Source organism: Penicillium nucicola (assembly GCF_028828085.1).
Source record: "Penicillium nucicola strain IBT 29836 chromosome Unknown utg000003l, whole genome shotgun sequence".
Taxonomy (NCBI): Eukaryota; Fungi; Ascomycota; class Eurotiomycetes; order Eurotiales; family Aspergillaceae; genus Penicillium; species Penicillium nucicola.
Window position 1 is genome coordinate 1,129,478 of NW_026643127.1, and position 18,890 is coordinate 1,148,367.

Sequence of the window (18,890 nt, forward strand, 5' to 3'; positions counted from 1 at the left end):
TTACAAATGAATCACCGCACGGGAGGTCCCAAGGTTGGCCCAGGCAGCAGTAAATCGAGTGCCAAGCATGACCTCATGGGGTTCATTGTGCCTGGTTTGCAGCGGTTCATTGGCTGATTGTGCCTGGTTTTCTTGCTTTTCAGCCTTATGGATCTACAATGGTAATTTCATTTGATAACACTCCAAATACGTTGTTGTGGAGAACATGATCAGAGCCCCTCCACCAAGATCTAATTATACATGGTCGTGAAGGTCGTATAGGGAAAAACACTTAGCACCGGTGCGACAGCGCGAAAGGACACTGACGAAGGTGGCGTATGAGCAAGCTTAGGATCCACGGAAGAGGAACTGCATATCTTCCGGTGTGAGTTTTTCCAATGCTTGGGCTTGATCCTTGTTCAAGGTGCCCCGAATGAGGTTGGCTTTCTTCTCTTGGAGTTGAATGATTCGAGACTCGACTGAGTCCTCGATGCAAAGCCGAGTCACAACGCAGGGTCTCTGCTGGCCGATTCGATGGCTGCGATCGGCGCTTTGCCATTCCGCGGCGGGGTTCCACCACGGGTCGATGATGAAAACTCTGGAGGCCTCGGTCAGGTTCAAAGCCACACCGCCAGCCTTGAGAGAAACTAGGAAAACTTCGACTTCGGGTTTAGTCATGAAATGCTCAATGGACTTTTGCCGTTGCGCGGGCGTCATAGATCCATCCAACATCACAGTGTTGAACCCAGCGTGGCGCAAACGCCACTCGACAAGCTGCAACATAGAGGTGAACTGAGAAAAGATGATTGACTTGGGAGTATGACTCTTGCTTCTCTCTTGATAGAGTTCATACAGGAGCATCTCGATCTTGGTCGACGAGGTCCAATTTTCCATGGAAATGCGGTTGATGATGGAATTCTTCTTGGCAGAATCCTCCGAGTGCGCAAGCGTTGGTTGTTCCAAATCAATAGAGAGTGTGATGTGGCAACGTGGACAGTCAACGTATTTCTGCTCGTCCTGGAAAGACTCTATGTAGTCTTTGGCACATTGGCGGCAGAACTCATGACGACATTGGGACCGAATCGCATCTTCGGCGGGTTCGTCACAAACACAACACACAGCTACATTGAATCCCGGCTGCGTGTTTTTCTTCAAGATAAGATCTGGATGATTTGCGACTTGGCGCATCTGCATGATTAAGCCGAAGATATTGGCATAGTTGTTCAGCATGACACCACGGCTGACATATGTATCAAATTCCCGGGTGGAATTGGTCATGATGCTACGTGAAAAGTCATGTTCAATCTCGCCGAAGAACTCATTGTGCAATGTGATTCTGAGATACAGTATCAGCCAAGAATTTCAAACGTGACATCAAAGTGTGACTGACCGTTTAGGGGGAAGTTCCATCGAGGATGTATGGTCATGCTTCATTCGTCGCAGCATGATGTGATCTGTGATAAGACGAAGCTTTTCTAATCCGGCTTTTCGTTCTACCTGTGTTCTTCCCTCGGTAACTGGAATAGTCAGACATGTAAGAGTATAATTCACTTAAAGGAAAGGGTCTTACTTGGACCGAGAATTTCCTTGTTAAATATTGAGATATGGTTGAAGCCACTGTGAAGGTTAGAATGAGCAATCGAAACCAAATTTTGAAAGTCTTACGTGTGAGAGCATCCAGTGCAGCGGCCTGATTTATCGGCAGTCCATTGTAGCTGCTCGCAGTCACATTGCTTGCAGAAGTAACAGGCGAATGGTCGTACTTTCAAGAAGCGTAACAGAGAAAAGAACTCTCCAATTCGATTTTGCACAGGTGTGCCGGAAAGACACCATTTGTAGTTAGCTTGCAAGGCGAAGCATGCTTTAGCAACACCTGTAGTTCGTTGCTATAAATATAAGTTAGCGTGCATAAGAACGACAGTCTCGGAACCTCCTACCTTGATACTGTGTGCCTCGTCAAGAATGAGACGGTGATAGTTAAGAGAATGAATAATGCCTGATCAACCCAAGTTAGTATTAATGCCGATTTAGCATTCTGTGATACCTACTGTCCGCTTTGACAATTGTCTCGCCGCGAGTGAAGCCCTTCTCCTGCTTTCGGTGGATAGATTCCAAGCTTGAGTCTGGTCAAAATGGTTAGCCCAAATTTCATTGGCGACTTAAATAGGCGAAAATCCAAGAAAAAAACGAACAGGATATCATGATAACATCGTATTTTCGAAGGTCCTTTGGCGTCATTGTCTTGATCTTTGGATCCGAGTTATGGTATACAAGGACTTTCAATTTGCCATCCGTGTATTCCTATCGACTTGATTAATCCAAACCCCGGGAAGAGCCTGCAGCATAACATACCTGAATTTCAGATACCCACTGCATCAAAGCAACTGGCGGTACAAGAACTAATGTCGGATCAGGTTGAGGGAAGTCAGACATGATGAGAGATACGGCTTGAATGGTCTTTCCCATGCCCATCTCGTCACCCAGTAAGCCACCGCGATAGTCAGTCTGCTCCTGATGCATCATCCAATTCAACCCTTCAAGTTGGAATGGTTTTAGTTTTCGAGTGATGGAGGCTGGCTGCTTAGCTGGCCCTGGTGCGAGGACAGGGCGGGATTTCAGATCATCCCACATGGTAATGATTGCGGGGTGTTTTTTCTCGAGCTTTTTTCTGTCGGCTGCCATGCGGCGAGCCTTTCGCTGTTCCTCCCAAGTTGGCGGCAGGTCCTCTTCGGATTCGGATACAACTGATTCTTCAGAGTCATCTAAGCCATCAGAGAGATCGGAAGTTTCTTCGAAAGGATTCTCGTGTTCAAAGTGAAGATCCGCAAGTGCACTTTCCGATAGATTTGGATAGGCTTTCTTGAGAAATTCCATATTCGGTGGCTCGGGGGTTAATGAGGACAGAGTCATATCACTCATTGCCAACCCATCGTCCTCTACCACCCATTCCCATCCTCTATTAGAATTAATATTTTCTTGGTCTGAAGAATTCCGGGAGGCTTTCTGTCTCTTTGGGGGGTGGTCATATTCCTCCATCTGAAGTTTTTGCGCCAGGGCAGCATCCGAGGCCTCGCGGCCATCATCTTCGTCTCGCGTAGCCGTAGATCGCTTAGTTCCTCTTTTGGAGGACCCTAACGACAGCGTACTTGACTGGAGTTTACTGGCACGATCAGAAGCATTGATACGGGCTGGAAGCTTGGTGCCAGTGGCTTCGACGCTAGTCGCTGGTGTATTGTAACCCGTGGACAGTTTTTCAGATGAGCTTCGAGAGTTAAAATCACTGGATGAATCGTTTTTTAAGGCCGGTACCACTACTGCGATATTTCCTGAGACAGGTGGTTCAAAGGCTGTCGAATCCGAACGGTCGACGTACTCTGCCTCGTCCGCTTCGGAATCCTGAATGACGCGCTGAGATCGAGATCGAGATCGAGGAAGGGATGATCCACCCACTCTCAGGGGTTGGGATCGACGGAGGGGCGAGGAATTCCTCAATGACGTTTCACTGAGATGGGAATCATCCTCGGAATCAGGGATGGTAGTTCTGGAGCGAAGACTGCGCCTCATGATCGCGAGGCGTGAGATGAACTCAAGGCGAATCGAGAAAATGATAGTTCAGTGCCACTAAACACTGCTAGATACTGCCCAAAACAACAACCAAATTAGCCGGATTTCGGATTTCAGACGTCAAATCATGATCTACCTAGCAAAGTCGGCCCCGGCTGATCGGAATAGAACCCGAAGTTCAGGAGGCTGGAGGTTAGTGGAGGTATGAGTTTAACCGAAGCAGCAGTGATAGCCGAAATAAAAGAGCAGATTCAACGGAGCGCGAGGAAAAAGACAAGAGAGAGAGAGAGAGAGAGAGAGAGAGAAAGGGAGAGAGAATGAAAGTGAAGGGAGAGAAGTGATCGATCGATCCGGTGCCTGAACCAGAATTTTCTTCGCGGGCGAATCCGATCAAACTTCGCAGATATTTTCCAAGGGTCTGAGACTCAAAAGAGATTTCGAGAATTACAACCCTGGAATATCTCTACATTTACTTCTTCCACCTTCCAACCTTCTGCCTTCTACCTTCAACCCTTCTCCGCACTCTTATCTGATAAGAGCGCGTTAAGTGAAACGCGAAATCGCCACGAGTCCAGTGACTTCCGAGTCAACATGTATGTCCCCCCCTTCTATCGTGACCACCTCATGCCATTATTGAACACTTTCTGACCTTTTTCAGGGCCCAAAGACGACAGGCTCGAAATATTCGGGGCCCGTATGCTTCCCTTTCCCGCTGATCTTCCCAACGACTGACAATGGCAGGCATTCCGCTCTGACAGACTTCCTTGCTGTATGTTGAATGTTCCCTATTTGTCGAGCGTCACTGACAGTATCCAGTCAAATAACATCTCTGCTGCACAAATTCGAGATGATCACGACCGTCGAGTCACAGGGGAAGCACAGCAGTCTCCTGAAGCTGAAGCTGAAGCGGAAGCCGGGCAATCGCCCAATACCGCTGAAAGCCTGGGCTCCCCGGATGTGAATTCCCCGGAGGATGTGACTAAAAAGCGCAAGCGGCAACAGTCCATTGCCAAAATCAAAAATACCAAGGCTTTTGCTCGCCGCAAGGCGCGACGCACCGGGGACGACGATGATGATTTACTTGCCGGGCAGATGGTCGATGAAAAGCAACGTCCAAAGCCAGGTCAGCTAGAAAACTGTGAAATTTGTGACAAGCGTTTTACAGTCACTGCGTATAGCAAGACTGGCCCCAAGGGAGGTCTACTATGTGCCGATTGTTCTAAGAAGCAAAAGGGGGACGAGAAGAAGGCCCCTGCTAAGAAGCGTGGCCCTGGCATCGGTCGCCGTCAAAACCAAGCCAACTTGCTCGACGGTTTGACCTTGCATGGGACTCAGAGTCTAGTCGAAACTTGCATCAAGGTATGTTTCCGGGCATGGAAGAGCCATTAAAGTGCTAACTTGGCAACAGAAAGTCGCTGATAATATTAACGATGTTGATGAATTCGGCGATCTACCTCCATCCTTGCTACTCCGTCTGGGTCAAATTCTATCCAGAAGACGGGCTGTGACTTCTCGGACTTTGGAATTGTTCTTACGTCCTCGTTACAAGTCCATTGACCTGTTTGACTGTGCCAGTAAGTGTAAAGCTCCAGTAGACAGCCAGATCCCATGCTTACTTGTGTATAGAACTTGGCACGGATGATTATCACAAGATTCTTGCCTCTATGCCTCATCTTACTAGAATCAATCTGCGTTTCACAACTCCAATGAAGGACTCTATTCTTGATTACATGATTGAGCGTGACATGAAAATCAAGGACCTTCATTTGGATGGGCCAAATCTTGTGACTGATGACTGCTGGCGCAGGGTTTTCAAAACTGTTGGCCACAGACTGCAGAGTCTGAAGCTCTGGAATTTGGATTCTGCTTTTGACGATGATACTGCCTTGGTAATGGTTGACAATTGCCTTGGCCTTCAACGACTGAAATTGAAATTCCTCTCCAAAATCGGCGACAAAGCGCTCGAGGCAATCTCTACTCTCAAGCTTCTTCGGCATTTATCATTGCGTCCAATGCCAGAGACCAAGGCACAAACCGAATCTTTTCTCCAAATCGTTGCCGCGCTTGGGCCTCAGCTCAATACGTTGTCTCTTGAAGAATTTGACTTTATCGATGACCGTCTCCTACAGCACATCCATGAGCATTGCCATGCGTTGTCCAAGCTTCGGCTTACCCTAAACTCGACCTTCACTGATCAGGGATTGACCAATCTTTTCGAAGGGTGGTCCAATCATGCTCTTACCTATGCGGACTTCCATTCTCTCCGAGATGTGGACATGTCAAATCCCAACGGTCCCCCGGAGCCTGTCGGGCTCGCATCGAATGGCTTTATTGCTCTGATGAAGCACTCGGGCTCAAAACTTCAGCATTTAAACATCGCATCCTGTCGCCACGTTTCATACAAGGCATTCGAGGAAGTGTTTGCAGAGGACAAAAAGTACCCTGACCTCAAGTACCTTGATATATCCTTCAGCACAGCGGTGGATGACTATATTGCTCAATGTATCTTCCGATGCTGTCCATCCCTGCAGCGATTGGTTGTCTTTGCTTGTTTCAAAATTCGTGATATCCACATCCCCAGAGGACTTGCCGTCATTGGCACCGTGGGTGCGACCCTCAAAGTCGATGGAATTACTCAGTCTGAAACCATTTAATTTGTATTACAGTTTGGAAATACCGGGAAGGTGATATCATTAGCGATGGTTGTAGGTTGTGACAAAATATACGTACGTTGCTTCAGCTGAAAAGGTCGCAAGTTCTAAGAAATTGAGATACTATATACATCAAGTTCTTGCATGACAAAACAAACGAACAAATAAGAAAGGATTTTTGTGGACTTTATAACATCATTCACTCAAACTAATATATAAATTTTGAAACCAAAACGCCATGAGCTGCTATAAAAAATAGAAAAAAGAAACAAATCGTCAAGGTGTTCCATCTGATACCTAGAATGCCATTCTTTTCCCAATCTCACTTTGCCAGCCCCGTGTCCTCTCAAATCCGTTGGCCGCGGTCTGGTAGTCCATCATGGCCTGGTAGACTTCCTCCTGGGAGGTGAGTACGAATGGACCATACTGAACGACCTTCTGGTCTAGTGGTTGGCCAGCCACAAGGAAAACGCGAGACTCAGCCTCTGCATTTTCGGGGACCGATAGCTCGACAAAGTCACCGGCCTGCTCGAACTGGACATTGTTGAATTCTTTCACAATGCGGGTTGAATCGCTCGAGCCAAAGACGGTCTCTCCGGCCAGAGTGTAGGCAAATGCATTCCAGCCCTGGGGCAGAGGCTGCGAAACTTGGCCACCAGGCTTGATAGAGATGTCCAGGATCCAGACAGGGGTGTATGCCAAATCGCGCACAGAGTCAACACCGTGAGACTGTCCAGAGATGACCTTAATAGTGACCCGGTCATCAGGTTTGACGATAGGGATCTCAGTGGATCGTAGATCACGATAGCGGGGTTCACACATCTTCAGCTTCTGGGGCAAGTCAACCCACAACTGCATACCAACGTTGGGACTGCCGTCCTCATTCTCGTGGGGCATCTCGGCGTGCATGATGCCGCGGCCTGCGGTCATGAATTGCAGGTCACCGGGTCCGATAGTACCTTTGTTACCAGCAAAGTCCTCATGGTCCACACCACCGGACAACAGATAAGTGATAGTTTCTTGGCCACGGTGGGGGTGGTCTGGAAAACCAGCACCCTTGCCGATAGTGAAGTGGTCCAGCATGAGGAAAGGGCTGAAGTTTCGGAGCTTGGGAGTGCCAATAGAGCGGCGTACACGAGCGCCTGCGCCCTCTGATTGCTCGATGGCAAGGAACACCTGGCGAATTGCGCGAGGAACAGCCATGTCGTTAACGGGAAGAACTATGGGAATCGGATGTTCCAGGTTGAGAGTGGTGATCTGAGGAACAGTAGCTTCTTCCTTTGTAAAAGGCCGAATAATAGAAAGCTTCTTGTCGATATAAGAGACGAGAGAGTCTTTGAGAGATGGGTGATAGGCAAAGAGAATTGCGGTGATGCAGAATAAAAAAGGGAAAAGGAGTTTCATGAGTGGAAGGCTACAACTTATACTAGTCGAGTGAAGTAGAAAATGAACAGATGTCAGCGTTAGTCAAATCCTCATAAATACGTTGAAGCCCCGAGAGCTCATTATACACCTTGCTGGGGCGATCCAGAGGATTGCTAAGACATCAGTCAGCCACTCGGAGAGGCCAATTGCAGCCTGTGGGAGTGGACGGATTTATGACCAAATGCCCCGTCAGCAACCTCTAAGCAGAGACTAACCGGATGTGGGTGGATGAGGTCAGCAGCCCTTTAGGTGCCTCAGGTGTCAACTGGTATACCCAGGAGCATCACATGATATGTATGGTATGGAATAAGAGACAAAGTCTGTCGAGACCTTACAATATCTTATCTTAAGAAACCTACTGAACAAGGGGTATATGGATATCATAGAGGGCAATTTGAGATCAATCTCCAATGCATGTATAACATGAATAGAAGCCATATTGTACCTGGGTAGATAACGGCATGTCAAAGTATCCTAAGTCGAACAGAGGAGATTACAGGAATACATGCTGGATGGTCCCATATGGGACTCGCCATATCACCTGAGTTATAAGCAGAGACATCATGGTCACCAAGGCGCTATACCGTTTTTGCGGCATGGCCGAGGAAACCACCTTATCAGATAAGGCCACGCAGCCCTGGAGCTCTTCTCACCTCTCAACGCACGATCGCGTAGACATACCATTTCCTACTCCTTGAGTTTACGAATCTCATATACGAATGAACAAGGCTTTATTTAAAGCAAATCACTTCCACCTGCAGATCGAAGCTTCTTGCGACTGCAGCCTGCGCGGGGGAGCTTCAGGTCCCAACATTCAGATCCCCCAGACTCCACGAGGACCTGACTACTCTGTGCTCTGACTAAAAAAATGGGCCAGATCACTAAACTCTCGCCATGGCTAGCCTTGACATGTGCTGCATCCAATGTGTGGGCGATTAAGAAGCCGTTTAACATCAACGACGACATCCTGGCTTATCCCCAAGTATGTCAAACCGAGACCCTTCATACCACATTGACTTATATCCTGATGCTCAACTGCTGCTAGTATCAAGTTACTTATCCAGAGGAATATGTTCTGGAAGCCCAGGCCGACGCATTGCTCCAATCGCAAGCCAGCCCCGACGCAAGACAATTTAACAATGACCAGAACAACCCTCAGCTTTACATGGGGAAGGATCGAAGCGAGTCCTCCGAACCCCCTCGAGGAGATATTGACCGGCCGTCATTCACATATGAAGAGATGATTCTTGAAGACCGACGACTTCTCTGCCAGATCCCGATTGTCACAATCGACGACCACAATACGACAAGAGATAAAAGTGATAACAAAGCGGAAGAACAAAAGGAGCTGGCTCGTGCGACAGATCGTGGTCTGGAGCTTCTGCGCGAGATGGAAGGGAAATGCATGTACTACTTCTCCGGCTGGTGGTCCTACTCCTTCTGTTACCAAAAGCAGATCAAGCAATTTCATGCTCTTCCTGTTGGTCGGGGAATCCCCAATTACCCACCAATTGAAGATACAACAACACATTCTTTCATACTGGGAAGATTTATCGAGGACGAAGGCGAAGGTGAGGAATATCAACAACCTGCCAAAACAGATGTGGCAGAGCTGCATGCCAAGGGTGGCTCACGTTACTTGGTTCAGCACCTCCAGGGTGGGACAAAATGTGATCTTACGGGACGTGATCGCAAGGTAGAGGTGCAATTTCATTGCCATCCACAATCGACAGATCACATCGGGTGGATCAAGGAGCTCGCAACGTGCTCCTATCTGATGGTTATCTACACCCCACGTCTGTGTGACGATGTTGCTTTTTTGCCACCGCAGCAAGACGAGGTACATAACATCGAATGTCGCGAGATCTTGATGCCTGACGAAGTCTCTGAATGGGAAGCTATTAAGGAGTGGTACACAATCAACCAACTGACCGACGCAACCGCCGATGCTCATGCCACCCAGCCTGAGCTTCAAATTGTCGGGGGCATCGAAGTTGGAGGCCGAAAGCTTGTCGGTATGGAGGGCAAGCAAATTGAGAAGGGAAGAGTAGCTTCCGCGGGTGAAGAACGCGTGGAGGTCGTTGCGAAACGCGAGAATGGTGAAATTCGCAAAGTCTCCAAGCAGATTCTGAAGAAGTATGATCTTGACCCGGAGAAGGTGGAAGACATCAAGAAGTTACTGGACGAACAAGCAGACGGTAAAGATTGGACGCTTGAGATCGTGGAAACCAATGGTGTGATCATGTTCCAAGGCAAACTCGCCGATGATGAGGACTGGGATGATGATTCAGCCTCGGACAAATCGCCTCAAGATGCGACGTCGGGAGATGGATCAGCCACAGGCCATAAGTTGAGGCAAGAATCCGAGTCGGTTAAGCACAAACCGGCACGGCAGTCCACAAACTCTGAAGGTGAAGGTGAAGGTGAAGGCGAAGGCGAAGGCAGTGAGGAGACCTTTAAAGATGAGCTATGACATTGCAAAGTAAATCATGTACATCTGAATAATTTCCGGTCTATCTCAAGTGGTTCTTGTACCCACGCATTACAGATATGCCCGTTAGCTTCGTGGCCCAAAGACGTCAGACGCCCCCAGTTGCCGGAGAATTGAGTGGGGGCGCAGGGTACGGGAATGATAAAGGGGGGATGCAAATGCAGAATTACAGTCAAGTGGAGTGAAACCAAGCAAGATCAAATACCCGGTTGAGCATCAATTGAAGTTCAAGCGAAGCCGGCAAAATAGCAGAGCATACGTAGGCAACGTGACTCCGTGAACTCCTACCGATCGCCCCGGCCCACCTTCCCACCCTCCCTGATCCAACCTTGGCCTCCATCTCTCTCTTCTCTTTCCCCTCAATCCCCTTGGATTTGTGTCTTTTCTCTAGCGCAGTATATCTTATCCTCCCCTCCACCCCCCTCTCTCCCCTGCTCCGCTGAGTGCCAAGGCTGACTGACCAGCCCTCACTTCTCCGTTCCCTCGACTACACTCCGATCCCCGACAATTAGCGCTGGCACGTGTAGCAGACGCTGCCACTTGCAGCGGCAGGATACTCTGACATCACACTCGTTGGTTCCGGTGGATTGCTTGTTATATCCACTATGGGGTTCCTCGGTGTTTACTCGGCTGTGTACGATTACCAGCCACAAGGAGAGGGTGAACTCGAGATTCACGAAGGAGACCTGCTGTACATCTTGGAAAAGAACTCGGACGATGATTGGTGGAGAGCCAAGAAAAAGGCCGAGCGGGAGGATGAGGATGAACCCGAGGGTCTAGTTCCCAGTAACTATGTCGAAGAGGTGAGTCTCACAATAGCCATGGAATGCGAAAGCACCGTGCGAGTACTCTCCAGATGCGCTCACGCATTGTGATTGGGCGCGCCAAGTTCATAAAAACAGGAACTGATCAGTTGGCTTGCATAGGCGCAACCAGTGCACAGAGCCACGGGCCTTTTTGATTACACGCGACAGACAGATGAAGAAGTGTCTTTCTCCGAAGATGCCGAATTGTTGGTCTACGATATTTCCGACCCGGATTGGATATTGGTAGGATCCAACTCGGATTATGGGTTTGCACCGTCAAATTACATAGAAATCATTGAGGATACTGCCTCCGCAGCAGCGCATGTTCCTGCTCCACCTTCAGTCTCAGCTGAGCCAGCGGTGCCGTCTCTGCCACAGCGACCAACGCAAGCCTCAGAAGAAGAATTTGAGCCACCTTCAGCCAGTTCCCCTATTAATGTGTCTCACAACCCCGCTGCTGCTGCAATTGCCAATATCATTCACCAACAGCATGCCCCTGTGGGTGTTCCTACCGAATCATCTAGAGACGAACCTCCGCCACCGAGCTTGCCAGTCCGACCATCGTACGATCAAGCAGAGGAACGCAATGGGGAGTCTCCACCCCCTACTCTACCGCGCCGACCACCTTCGGAGCATGCAACACCTCCGATGCCTCAGTATTCCCCTGAGCCCTCTCCGGTGCCACCTCGTCCCCAGCAGAGCGCGCCTGCTTCAATTAATCGCGATGGAACTCGTATCAAGGCTTCTCCACCTTACAACAGGGCCGGTGAGATGACACCGCGATCTCCGTCCGGATATCATATCTACAACATCAATGAGATGGTTGAGGTAATGGGCAAAAGAAAGAAGATGCCAACAACATTGGGCATTAACATGGTTACTGGTATCATCTTTATTTCTCCGGAGGGAGATGACCGACAACAAGAATGGAGCGCAGAAAAGCTCACTCATTACTCAATTGAAGGCAAGCATGTCTTCATTGATCTTGTTAGGCCAAGCAAAAGCATCGACTTTCACGCAGGAGCAAAGGACACTGCTCAAGAGGTTGTGGCAGCGCTTGGGGAGATTGCTGGAGCCTACCGGGCCGAGGGATTGCGTGAGGTCTTGGAAGCTGGAGAAGGAGGCGGCCAGAAGAAGGGCCAGATTCTTTACGACTTTATGGCACAGGGCGACGATGAAGTGACCGTGGCTGTAGGCGACGAGGTCATCATTTTGGATGACGGCAAGTCTGAAGAGTGGTGGATGGTGCGGCGATTGAAAAACAATAAGGAGGGCGTTGTTCCAAGCAGTTATGTTGAAATCACAGGTGTTGTGACCAAGCCACTCCTGCCAGAGGAACCTGGCTTGACGAGTGTGGAAAAGAATCGAAGAGAAGAAGCCCGACTGACCAAACTTGCGATGGGCAAGTCACGAACCGACTCGGTAGATTCTTCGGACCGCCAGAAGCGCGACAGCAAATCGAAATCCAGACCAGACCCCAAAAAGGTTCGCAAATGGACAGATCGATCTAAGAGCTTCACTGTGGAAGCACAGTTCATCGGTCTTCAAGATGGAAAGATTCATCTGCACAAAGTGAATGGCATCAAGATTGCCGTCCCCGTCTCAAAGATGTCTGTTGAAGATTTGGAATTTGTTGAGAAAGCCGCAAACGTTTCCTTGGAAGAGGACAAACCTCTTTCAAGCCTCAAATCCCGGGTTACTCCCGAGACTGGCAAGTCTGGAGCTTCCGTGCAACACCCTGAGTACGATTGGTTCGATTTCTTCTTGAAGGCGGGCGTTGGGCCACATCGGTGCGAACGTTATGCCCAGAGCTTTATTAAGGATTCCATGGATGAATCTGTACTTCCTGAAATCAAGATGGAAACCCTTATTACTCTGGGATTGAACCAAGGTGATGCTTTACGTGTAATGAAGGTCTTGGATACTAAATACGGCCGTGTTGACAAATCCAAATCTCGAAATGTGAGCTTTGGGGGTGAAGAATTTATTGGAAATGGAGATGATGGAGGACAGGGTGGTCTCTTCTCTGGGCCCGGAGGTACCCTGCGCAACAACACTCGGAAGGGCAGGCCCACCCCAAGCGTTCAAGCTGGTGATGTTGTTGATCCAAAGGTGTTTGGACAGACGGAGGACTCCAAATCCCAGGACAAACCGGCAAGCCCGCCTCCTGCTGAGCCAGAGAAACCTGTTTCACGCGGATTTGATGACGATGCTTGGGAGGTCAAGCAGCCAAAGCAGCCCTCCACAGTATCTGTGCCTCCTACCTCGACTCTGCCGGCGGTAGCTCAGAGTCCGATCCAAAAGCAAATGACTGGAGCAATGGCCGACCTGTCTATGCTTCAAGCTCCTTTGCAGCCGACTCCCACCCAGCCCATAAGCAACGCACAGCCAGTTCCGCCCATGCCGGCCCTTCAGCCGCAGCAAACTGCAGTGCAGTCACCGGTAGTGCAGCCGCAGCAAACAGGGGCCACGCCTAGCTTCTTTAACCAAGTGGCACAGGTCGGGCAACAGGGCTTTAGTCCCCAACAGACCGGGTTCCAACCAACACAAGCCCGGCAGCGTCCCCAGCCCCCTCAGGCCTTGGGACAAAACTCGCTTTTGCCTCCTCCACCTCCCCGTCCACTGTCTGCTCCTCAGAATTTCTCACAGCAACAGAGCTCCTTTGGGCCTCCTCCACTGCAGGCTCAACTGACTGGACTTCCCCAGGCTGGCCCTCCCGTTGCCCCTCCCGGACAGAGCCTGAGTGAACTGAACCAACAACGTTTCCAGCCAACAATGCAGCCGCAAGCAACGGGTTTCATGGGACAGAGCCAATATGGAAATGGTATGATGCCTCAACCGACAGGATTTGTACCACAATCCCAATTTGGCATTCAGCAACAGCAACATCCATTCGCCCAGCAGCCTGGCTTCCAGGGTATTGCATCGCAGCCTACCGGCTTTGGGGAATTTGCGCAGCCCCAGCAACCAATGCCTACTGGTATCAACTCTGTGCTTCCTCCAGCATTGCAACCGCAGCCCACTGGTCTCAACGGCTTCGGTAACCAGTATTCTGCAATCTCCCCACCCCCTGTGCCGCCAATTCCCCAGCAGCCCACAGCCACTCCTCTATCACCGCAGAAGACAGGGCCACCTCCGTCCATCAGATTTGGTGTCAAACCTGATGGTCCCAAGAAACTCGAACCACAGCCCACAGGACTCCGGGCTAATCTCTCACAAGCTAGTATGTATTTCATGTCTAGATCCTACCCTAACATGATCGATGGACCACTAACCGAATTCTACAGCACCCCATAATCCCTTCGGCTTCTGATGCCCTGTTTGCTTCTTCGCTTGGTTCTAGATTGGCGTATATAAACCCTGTTTATCTGAAATTTGGGGTCCTTCTTCCCTGCTACACTTTTATTTGATGTTTTGCTTGTTTCGGGACTGGGACTATCTATTCCCTTACTGGCCGCTTGTTTGATTTCTTCTATGGTGCTGGTGCTCTTGGGACCGACACGCGTACATATTAGGGCTTTCTAAACCTCGTTTTGACAGCGCGTATTGAATGTCACGACACAGATCATTCTACTCCCCTACAGAACTACGGAAGTTTCGCATGGAGCAAAGCATCATATCTCTCCCCTTGTGTTCCTCCTCAGATATGGGTATGCCTCTCCCGTCCCACATTTCTCGATGCCTAGCCTCCTGTCATATAATTCCCATTAATGATGACGCGCATTGTGTGGATGTTTCTCTCTTTCCTGGTTCCTCTTTTCTTTTGTGCTACTTGTATAGGTCATTTTGATCTTTTTCTCCTTCATCAGTTCATACATAATCCGTTAACATGTTAGCAGCATTTGCGGTAGCAACTTTTCTTTGTCCCAACTATTCCGGCGTTTGGTAATTTATGTATCTGTAATGCAGGCGTAGTGGATTAAACAATTATCATTCAGTTGAGGTTTCGTCTTCCATCTTCGGCATTACTTGTCTGCGTCGTAAACAGAGACCTGACTCGCAAGTCACTAGGGAAAGACGCTGCTGTTACTGGAGATGAGTTCAGCTTGCAGGATAAACTCCAGTGAAGGCCTAAACGGTCACAATCAGGGTGCTGAAAAACTGGTTAGACAAGTACGTGTGCAGTAAACCTATCAGCTCCAGGGTATATAGTGATGGGTACTCCTTTATGAGACAGTAACCAAAAAAGGCAAAATGAAAGGGGTCATTGCGTCATAAAGTTCATCCGCCTCTTATAAGAGTGAAACAATAAGCGGTGTTAGTATGTTTGCTTCCAACGAAACGCATTTCAAATGACAAAACAGGGCTCCTCGGTCCCTTTTCAATCACGGCTCTTCTGGCCAGATACCGAAATTCGGAAGGTCCTCAGCTATGTACAGCAGGCCATTGTCTGGGAAAATCACATCAGAGAGAGGAGATGGGCCACCAGACACAGCTTGTTGTCCTGACGGAATGGTTCCTCCAGGAGAGCAACCCACGGGAATCCCAGAAGTAGTCAAAGCGGATATTGCTGCATCATATGACAAAGCAGTAGCATCATTCGTACCATTGCAGAGGGCTTCCCATACATCATCACTAGCAGAAAACTGTTGCGGCTGCGGGGCAAGAAGAGAGGATGGTGTGCTACCAGCCAGTTTGCCCGGGGAGATTGGAGAAGGCACCGCTACTGAGGGTGGGCCGCTATTCAGTCGGCCAGGAATATCACGACCGGCCCCCGTCAGAGAGCTAGGATCTTCGCCACCACCGACTTGGCCGAAAAGTTGGTCCACTTGCTTACTGCGGCGATCCATCCATTGTCTATTTCGTCGTGAGACATACTCGCTCACGGCTCCACGGAGGTACTTGATGATCTGAAAAAAGCGACAGGCATGAGGATCATGCGGCACGAACAGCCCTAGGAACCGCTCGGCCTTATTTATCCCCTCATCTAATGGGAGAAGGTTGTCGTAGTCGGCAAAAAAAGCTGCGCCGAGCACAATGACGGAGTTGAAGACAGAGTTGATCAGGAATGGTAGCCGTCGTGGGAGGGCATCATAGTGGCTGAGATCATCGACCACGTCCAAGCCTCGCAGTGCTGAATAGACACATGCATCGGCGAACAGTGCAATACGAGAACTCCCATTTCGAGTCTCGGGGGTGGAAGATGGATCGACTTTGCCCTTGACATATTGAGCAACGCGGTAAATGAGAAATGGCCGAGTCAGCAAGATTATTGACCAGTAGTATGACCCGAATACATGGGCCGCAGCTAGACTGCTTTCCATGGTCTTGTTTTCAAGGGTTTCGGTCTGCATCTTGAGAATTGTTGGCAGGGTCCGAACCCAGGCCCGATGCTGATTCGAGATATTCTCTGCAACATTGATCGAGATCACTTGTTTCATATAGACATCCGTCAGAATTCGTTCGAAGATTCGACACAGTGAGATAACTGCAATGGAGAGCTGCTTTTCGGGTGTCTGAAGTGCCTGTGATTCTTCTGACACAAGAACATCATCGCGGATGTCATAGTCATAGTCAGACGTCGCGGGAGGCCGGCCTAAGGAGGCACTGAGGAAAAGATCCATCATACGGAGACTCTTCCAGACTCGCTCCCTCGCCCGTTGTTCGCGCCCACAGAACAGTGCGTTTGCGTCTTTCCGGTGAATTCCCACAGCGTAAGCAGCACGCAAAGCAATTCCAAGGTTCATGAATGCGCCATTACGTCTGCAGGCACCGAGCATGTACATGGAAACCAAAATGTATGATTGTATAGTGGAGATGCTCGGGGTTTCCTGGAAGGCAGAGAACGCCAATTGACGACCACTGCCAAAGTATTGTTCCGCCAAGCTTTGGTCTATCTCGGAAACTTGGGCTCCAATAGCAAGTACCAGATAGAAAATCGAACTGACAGTGTCTTCATCGCCTGAGGGATTTGCAACCCAGCTGGCAAGTCGCGGGTGGAACTCTTTCAGGTCGAACAAATCCAGTAGAGGGCTCGTGGCAAGCACAAATTGGTGAGCTAGCCTATGAGCCTCGTTGTCACTCGGAGGCGTCACGAGAGGCCCAGGTTGCTGAGAGCTTGGGTTGTTCTGAAAAGCTTCGAGCATGGAATGTCGCGAATTATCTTCGGTGAACTCGCATCGGCCAATTGAAGAAGTAACAACACGGCGCACACTCTGTAAGAAAGACAGACTTGCTGAATCACCAATATACATAAATTTTCCTTGGCCATCGCGAAGAAGTCTGGCCACTTTGGGAACTGGGGCCGTCCCCTCTTTCTCGTCCTTAGCCTGATGCTCCAGGTCCCTTCCACGATCTTCTAGCGAATTCAACAGTCGATCCATAGCCGTCTCCCTTTGCGGCGATGGTATCATGCGCTCACTAAGCAACATTGTCGAGTCTTTAACGTCGGGCTTCAGTGTACGTGCAGGCCGATCAGAAAAATGGCACTCTGATTCCTTCCGCCGCTGTACACATATTGTGCATGGTTGCTCGCCGTTGCACTTCTGTTTCCGCCGTTTGCAACTGTCGCAGGCTCGTCGACACCGGAGCCGAGCTCCCGGAGTGTTGCTTGCTCGAGGCATCTCGATCGCACATGTGAAAAAAGGCTCAGGCGTTTGAAGTAGTGGTATTCATCGAAACACGTCGTATGGGGCCTAGACCGAGATAAGAGTACTGGAGTCAAATCATTACTCTGGTGATGCGAGTTTAAGAATTAACGTTGAAGGAGGGAGGGTGTCTGCTTTCCCCGGACTCTGGGAGATGACTCAGCATCTCCAATGCGGGCACTAGGGGTCTCTATAAAGGTTTACGGTGTTGAACGGCATGGAAATGTCATGTTTTCGATTCATTGAACAGGATATATATGGGGGAAATGTATAATAGAAACGCCTCAAAACTCCAAGGTCTATTACCGATGCGCTTCAGAAGCAGATAGACATAATTCTATGCTTTGACCATGAAGATCTAAGTGAATTCGTTAGTAAACCACAATAGAAATCTGAGCAAAATGAACCTTACCTCGTTGAGAGACTTGTCGTCCATCAATGCCATCTTTTTCTGGGCAATGTAGCGTGACCGGAATACATTGCGTCCGATAGGCCGCCTCTCTCCTGATACTGTTGGTGTCGCTTTGACTTTTGGTGCAGAAATCTGATCCGAAGATTCAGTCGGCTCATCATCAGCCTTTCTCTTCTTGGACTTCTTCTTTTCCTTCTTCTCCTTCTTATCTTTCTTATCTTTCTTTTCCTTCTTTTCCTTCTTCAACTCCGAGCTTGACGTTGTGTGATCCGTGTCTTCAGCACCTGAACGGTCTTTCTTCGATTTGGACTTGGATTTAGATTTGGACTTCTTCGACTTGCGTGCTGGAGCATCCGACTCGCTCGAGCTAGAATCAGAACTTTCGCTGGATTCTTTGCCCGCGTTTGATTTTGTGAGGGCATTCTCCTTCGGAATCGGAGGTGCGATATCAGACTCCGGCTCCGGCTCCTGCGCCAATAGTCCCGCACTGACGAATCGCACCTCTGGGAACTTGAGGGCTGCATATCGAGCCAGTCTGACGTCGTCCCGCTTTCGTTCCTCTTTCTTCAATTCCACATCACTTTTGCCGTTCAGGCGACCGAGTAGGCCCTTGAAGGCGTCAAGGCCTGTAGGCTCCATAGGGTCGCGGCCGATGCGGGCGCCCAGTCCAAGGGTGTCATCCTTGAGTGTAACTTTGATATGGGAAGCGCTGGCGGCAGTCAATAGATCGGCGTGGGCAGCATCTCGGGCTCCCAGAAGATTGCCAGGTTTCCATCCCTGAGAACTCATGATCCGATGACCGAACCCGGATGTGGAGCGGGTCCAATTGGTGTTGTTTGGATCATTGGAGATCTTGGTCTTCCTGTTCGTGGGTTAGAAGAAGAAACCAAGGACATGAATCTGATTGCATACTTGCGTGGCCCTGCTAAACCCATGGTGAATCTGAGGAAGAAATCGTACGGAGGATGAGGTTAG

At 49.5% G+C, this 18,890-nt stretch overlaps 7 protein-coding genes across 7 annotated transcripts; 3 read left to right on the top strand and 4 right to left on the bottom strand.

Moving 5' to 3' along the window:
* Positions 1–327: 327 nt before the first annotated feature.
* N7511_004004 (DNA repair protein RAD16) lies at positions 328–3,543 on the bottom strand (the record flags this gene model as incomplete). Its single annotated transcript, XM_057126429.1, has 8 exons — positions 328–1,315; positions 1,370–1,496; positions 1,550–1,596; positions 1,645–1,865; positions 1,917–1,975; positions 2,028–2,102; positions 2,172–2,280; positions 2,332–3,543. The coding sequence occupies 8 exons, from the start codon at positions 3,541–3,543 to the stop codon at positions 328–330; spliced, it is 2,838 nt and encodes a 945-aa protein (XP_056985319.1).
* Positions 3,544–4,314: 771 nt separating this feature from the next.
* Positions 4,315–6,197, top strand: rad7 (uncharacterized protein; the record flags this gene model as incomplete). Its single annotated transcript, XM_057126430.1, has 3 exons — positions 4,315–4,902; positions 4,952–5,117; positions 5,170–6,197. The coding sequence occupies 3 exons, from the start codon at positions 4,315–4,317 to the stop codon at positions 6,195–6,197; spliced, it is 1,782 nt and encodes a 593-aa protein (XP_056985320.1).
* A 294-nt stretch (positions 6,198–6,491) lies between these two features.
* N7511_004006 (pirin family protein) lies at positions 6,492–7,598 on the bottom strand (the record flags this gene model as incomplete). The annotated part of the gene is made up of 1 exon (XM_057126431.1): positions 6,492–7,598. The coding sequence occupies one exon, from the start codon at positions 7,596–7,598 to the stop codon at positions 6,492–6,494; it is 1,107 nt and encodes a 368-aa protein (XP_056985321.1).
* An 889-nt stretch (positions 7,599–8,487) lies between these two features.
* On the top strand, positions 8,488–10,092 carry N7511_004007 (PRKCSH domain-containing protein; the record flags this gene model as incomplete). The annotated part of the gene is made up of 2 exons (XM_057126432.1): positions 8,488–8,601; positions 8,665–10,092. The coding sequence occupies 2 exons, from the start codon at positions 8,488–8,490 to the stop codon at positions 10,090–10,092; spliced, it is 1,542 nt and encodes a 513-aa protein (XP_056985322.1).
* Positions 10,093–10,715: 623 nt separating this feature from the next.
* On the top strand, positions 10,716–14,229 carry N7511_004008 (cytoskeletal protein-binding protein SLA1; the record flags this gene model as incomplete). Its single annotated transcript, XM_057126433.1, has 3 exons — positions 10,716–10,913; positions 11,037–14,139; positions 14,204–14,229. 3 exons carry the CDS (start codon positions 10,716–10,718, stop codon positions 14,227–14,229), a joined length of 3,327 nt encoding a protein of 1,108 aa, XP_056985323.1.
* A 1,012-nt stretch (positions 14,230–15,241) lies between these two features.
* On the bottom strand, positions 15,242–17,287 carry N7511_004009 (putative C6 transcription factor; the record flags this gene model as incomplete). The annotated part of the gene is made up of 1 exon (XM_057126434.1): positions 15,242–17,287. The coding sequence occupies one exon, from the start codon at positions 17,285–17,287 to the stop codon at positions 15,242–15,244; it is 2,046 nt and encodes a 681-aa protein (XP_056985324.1).
* Positions 17,288–17,840: 553 nt separating this feature from the next.
* Positions 17,841–18,850, bottom strand: pxr1 (telomerase inhibitor/ribosome biogenesis protein PXR1; the record flags this gene model as incomplete). Its single annotated transcript, XM_057126435.1, has 3 exons — positions 17,841–17,861; positions 17,916–18,777; positions 18,828–18,850. 3 exons carry the CDS (start codon positions 18,848–18,850, stop codon positions 17,841–17,843), a joined length of 906 nt encoding a protein of 301 aa, XP_056985325.1.
* Positions 18,851–18,890: the final 40 nt, after the last annotated feature.